Source organism: Octodon degus, unplaced genomic scaffold, assembly GCF_000260255.1.
Source record: "Octodon degus isolate 3935 unplaced genomic scaffold, OctDeg1.0 scaffold00178, whole genome shotgun sequence".
NCBI lineage: Eukaryota > Metazoa > Chordata > Mammalia > Rodentia > Octodontidae > Octodon > Octodon degus.
The window spans coordinates 2,756,537-2,761,801 of NW_004524754.1; the positions used below are offsets into that span (position 1 = coordinate 2,756,537).

The window sequence follows — 5,265 nt, forward strand, 5'->3', positions numbered from 1 at the left end:
CTATTATGGGCTATTGGACTCTTTTAGAATATTTTGCTGAATCAACACACCTATAATATTCAAATAACGGAACTTAACAAAAAAAGGGGATACAGATGAATGTCCATTTTGTATCTGTGTATTCAAAGTGGTTGGGATATTTAGTTACATTCTCTTAATGAATAGAGGAATTTGTTCTAATAGTGTTTGTAAATAGGATATCATGTCTGCATCTTGTACATCAACTAACCACTAGGAAGAAAGTATGCAATGTGTTAATTATTGAAACTGTCCTACCAATTTGGTTTAAAACTGTCTCATTGGGGCCAGGGAGATGGCTCAGTGGAATAAATGCTTCTGTGGCAAGTGCAAGGGCCTGAATTCAATCCCTGGTTCCGCCAAAAAGAAAAGAAAAAAAAAAAGAAAAGAAAAAGAAAAAGAAACTGTCTCATTGCTATTTGTTTCTCAAGAAAATCATGGAAAAAAATTTAAAAAATTTTAAAAAAAAGAATAAAATAAGGATGAGACAGGATACACGAAGGCAGACACTTTGTAGATAAGAAAAGGAGATGGGAAGGTGGGAGAAGAGGACTGAAAATAATCTTACTAATCTACATATGTAAGGACACCTGAAACAAATGTAAATATGTGTCACAAACATACACTAATAAAAAAAGTAGCTACTGGGTATGAGGTGATATCTCACTATGGCTTTGATACCTACATTTCTGTAATGGTTAACGATGCTGAGTACTGTTCAGATGCTTCTTGACCATTTATATACTATTTTTGAAGAAATATCTACTTGAATATTTAAGAGCAAAGGGGCAATGGTAAACTTTATTTGCTAAAGTAGAGCTATAACTCACAATTCTAGTGCTGCTTACGGACTATTCTGCTCTTTCTACATCAAATAGTTGCACTGACAATGTACAGGACTATAATCATTACCCCTGAAAAAACACTTCAGCTGCCAAGGAATTATTTTGATTACTATACCTTTTATTGTTTTATTCTGTATGAAGTAGCCTTAAATTAGGAAGCACTCATGCAAGCTCATACTCTATTAGACTTTTTTCTCCTGTCTCCTCCCTTTTGGTTCTCCTCTTGAATCAGCATTTCTCAGAATGACATGCACAGTCTGAGTCTGGTCAGGCTTTGGTTAGGAAGCCAGACTCCTAGGCTCTACACCTGTCCTGTGGAAAGGCATTACGAAGGGAGGCCTAGGGGTCTGCTTTACCAAGTTCCTGAGTAAGCTTTCACATATGAGGAGCATGCTTTAATGCTAGTATCCTTCCAGGTTCCTTCCCCTTTTCTGGAGCACTGGAGGTCCTTCCAATATTGGTTTATGTAAAAAAAAAATCAAATAACACCTTTCTTCACTTCAAATTTTCTATTTTTTTCAAGCTCTGGTGCCATTTCTACTCCTCTTAGGCAGATCATTTTCATTAACTTACAAATCAGAGAAAACAGCCATAAAGCCTCTTCCCAAAGCCTGCCTTCTCTGTGACCCTTTGTGAAGCTCCTTGGCCAGCTATCTCACCTGCAAGGCCTCCTATCCCCTTAAACTTCACTCACCTGGTCCTTCACATCTATCCAGTTTACTACAGACCCTCCATGACAACTGGCCAAATCTCAAGTACATAGGAGACTATAAATAACTTCTCTTTTTAATAATTTCCATGTGGCCTCTGGATACACTTTCTTTTTTGGTTCTGCATTTTTAACTATTCTTTTAGAACCTCTTTTGCTAAAGGTTCCTAACTTTTTCTGACCTCATAGATTCGTGTTGAGAGCTTAGCATGAAGACCTCTTCCCTATCTCCAGTGCTTCTGTGAGCAGCCTCCATCTCATTCAGCCTCATGACCTCAAACACAATCTACATGCTACTGCTTCCAACTTTCCCAACCCAGATTTGTCTCTCAGTTATCACCGCTCCTCACTTGGAGCACTGGTACCTGGTACCTGGTACCACCACCTTTGCCCTTGTTCAAATTAGCTGACTACCTTCAATCTACTAGCATTAGTGATCCTTTAAAATTTCAAGTGAGATTAGGTACATTCTTTTCCAAATAATTCCAGTGACCTCTCAGGTCCAACCCAATCTTGTTTGTACTCTAATTTCATCTTTTACCAGCTTTTCCATCCCTTACTCAGGTTCAGGCACCATGGCCTCACTACTCCTCCACACAAAGCACTCCTGCCTCAGAACCTTTGTGTATGCCGTTCTCACCATGGAACACTCTTCTCCGTATCTCCATATGGTTCCCAACGTCAAATATCATCTGAAGGGATGTCTTCTCCGACCACTGTGCCTAAACAACATCCCGCCTCCAACGCCACAGTCATCTTCCATCTCTTAACTGGACATCCTCCTCTTTGCAGCTCTCCCATCAGGGCACTTCATGCATCACATGATTACCACGTGTATCCCCTCACTAGAATTTAAGCTTGATCAGGACAGGAGCTGTGTTCATCACTGTATCCACAGTGTCTGGTATGTAATATACATCATACATTCCAAATATTTGTTAAAATTTATAATACAGTATCTGATTGGGTATAAATTTATGGATTTATTCATTTAATTTCTAATTAACACATTACAATGCTCTATTGATGTCACTGTGTTTTCCTTTGGTCCTAATTTCTGAATGTGTCTGAAAACAAGTAATAAAATACATGTTTCCTATCACTTTCAACTGAAACTACTTCCTGAGTTTATATTCCCTATAAAAAAAAGTCTACCCTTGGAGGGTCTGAGACACTTCACACTGTGCCCACCTGAGTCTTTAGACTCTTTTGAAGCCTTTTCCCTAGGAAGCCCCACTAACCAAGCGTTTGTGAGTCCACATGCACGTGTCCACTGCTCATACCGTTCTGACTCAGAAATGCAATTCTATTCTTTAGTTTGTTTTAATGCTATTCATTTTTGAAGGCATGGCTTAAAGATTTCTACCTAAAAGAAGTTTCTCCCCAAATGCCACTGCTGAATTGAACTGTTCTAAGCATGCCTCAAGTCTGCTTACCCCAAAGCGTCAGCACAGCGCTTTGCATACATTCATGGCCTGCAAGAACTTCACAGGCTTCCCGCAGAACTAGTTTTGCACAGTACACAACTCACCAGCTGTCTCGTCTGGCTCCGTGTCACTGGCACTGCTGCCATCACTGCCTGATGAAAGCATCTTCCTCTTCCTCACTGCAGCCTCAGGTGTTTTCCTTTTCCCTCTAACACAGGTATCACTTTCCTCTGTGATCCGGTCCAAATCTTCAGGAGACATGAACAGCAATGGAAAGCTTTCTGTGGAAGCCCAGACTCTGAGAGCACAGCAGACTCACCAACACCTGCCGCTGTGCCCAGCTCTGCTGCCTAGCCCCTGCAGTCAGACTGCACAGTCTGAACTGGTTCCGCCATGGCGCAGGAGCAGCCTGACAACAGACCGGCTTAAAGGAGAAACCCAAGACCCAGACCCAGAGAATCTTTCCCCAAGAATTTTCACAGTGGAAGATGAAGCCCCTGTCTTTGATGGTCAGCTGCTGCAGACAAGAAGCCATAGCAGTCATGAAGAAAGTGGGTTTGCAGTCAGAAAGAGCAAGCCTAAAACATAAAGGAACAAAGGCCAGGTAATGAAGAGTTCTGACCTGCTCAGACCTTGATTGAGCTATGGTTCCAGGAATTTGAACAGTTAAAAAACAGAATCATTGATAAAAGTATTCATATAACAACTTACCTAAATAGTCACCAGCTACACTGCAATTGGAGATATGTAGAGACTTATTCATTGTTTCTGTTTTACTCCTATCATGTTTTTTGATGCCTAAATGTAAGGAATAAGAAAGAGAATTCAGATGTACTCTGTGTATGTATCTGTGTGTGAGGTACTGGGGATTGAAGTCAAGGCCTTCATACTAGCTACATCCTTAGTCCTTTTTTTTTTTTTTTTTTTGTGGAACTGGGCATTGAACTCAGGCCCTTGCGCTTGCCAGGGAAGCGCTTATTCCACTGAGCCATCTCCCCGGCCCTCCTTAGTCCTTTTTACTTTTTTAATTTTAAGGCAGGGTCTTGCTAAGTCATGAAACTGCCCAAGCTAGGCTCCTGTCTCAGCCACCCAGTGCTGGGATTACAGACCTGAGCCATCACACCCAGCTTCAGATGTACATCAGTCAACCAGTACTTAATAGATTAGTGCTAAAGGGTAACAGCATCTAGACACTGACAGATGATCTCACACCCAAACCACCACAATGACTTTTCCTTGGAGAGGCCAGGGATTTGGCTCTAAACCCAGATGCACATGCAGACTGGCCTATCCTCTCATCATGGTAGAGGCTGGCTCGTGTGCTACAGCCTTGGTCGTCACTGCAGCAGTGCTCAGAGCTGGGGCTCTGCGAAGGTGAAGGTTTTGACTTCAGCAGCGCATGAGCCATTGCGTTCATGGCTCAATGGACTTAGTAGGAGGTGGGAACTTATTGAAAGCAGCAGGCCCCTGGAGAGTGGCTTCAAAGCCGTATGTACTTTTTGTCCCCCGCTCCTCCTTCTCTGGCTCTTCTCCTCCTGCTTCCTGGCGGCCATAAAGCTCACACTTTCCTCTGCACGCCTCTAAGCCACGATGCTCTACTCCACCTCAGGCACACAGCAACAGAGGCAATCAACTATAAAGTGCAATTTCTGAAACCATGAGCCAGAAGAAAGCTTTCCTCCTTTTAAATTGTGTATGTCAGCTACTTTTCTCACAGCAATGAAAGCTAACACACCCAAGAGCAGTCTCCTCATATACAGGATTATTATGGGAGATAAATATCAATCTTGTAAGAAGTACTTCAGTGTAGTGCCTAACACATAGGAAACAGTCAAATATTAAGTGTCATTTCTCTGTAGACAAATTCGTACTTTTGCTAACAATTAAATTCTCTAATGATTAAAATAAACTTAAAATGATCTTATTTAAAATTAAAAAAATTATTAGTACATGTTTGCAGTACATATTGATTATAGTTGCTGTGAGGAGCTGGTACACGTACATAACACATCTTAATTCTTTGTATGTCCCCTTCCCCTACACCTTGTCTCTCAAAATGATCCCGTTGTAAACAGTCTTTAAGTCATGACACTGGTATAACCTCCATGCTATAAAATGCACTGTTCAGTGAGGAGTGGTACTTGTATGTACTCTACAATAACTTAGAGATGAATTTCACTGTCTCAGTTTTGGACATATCACAATTCTCTTTCCAAGTTTCTTTGATTTCTGATAATGAAAATATTTTCTTTTTAAAATATCCCCA

General features: G+C 41.1%; 1 protein-coding gene across 1 annotated transcript in view; it reads right to left on the bottom strand.

Moving 5' to 3' along the window:
* Positions 1 to 5,265, bottom strand: part of Rad51ap1 (RAD51 associated protein 1) — a gene marked incomplete at its 3' end in the record, with an annotated part of 28,945 nt that overhangs the window by 15,928 nt on the left and 7,752 nt on the right. The window contains exons 5-6 of the mRNA XM_023703770.1: positions 3,711 to 3,797; positions 3,104 to 3,247 (exon numbers count right to left, since the gene is read on the bottom strand). Of these exons, the coding sequence (XP_023559538.1) occupies positions 3,104 to 3,247; positions 3,711 to 3,797 (231 nt within the window). The remainder of the gene's footprint in view (positions 1 to 3,103; positions 3,248 to 3,710; positions 3,798 to 5,265) is intronic.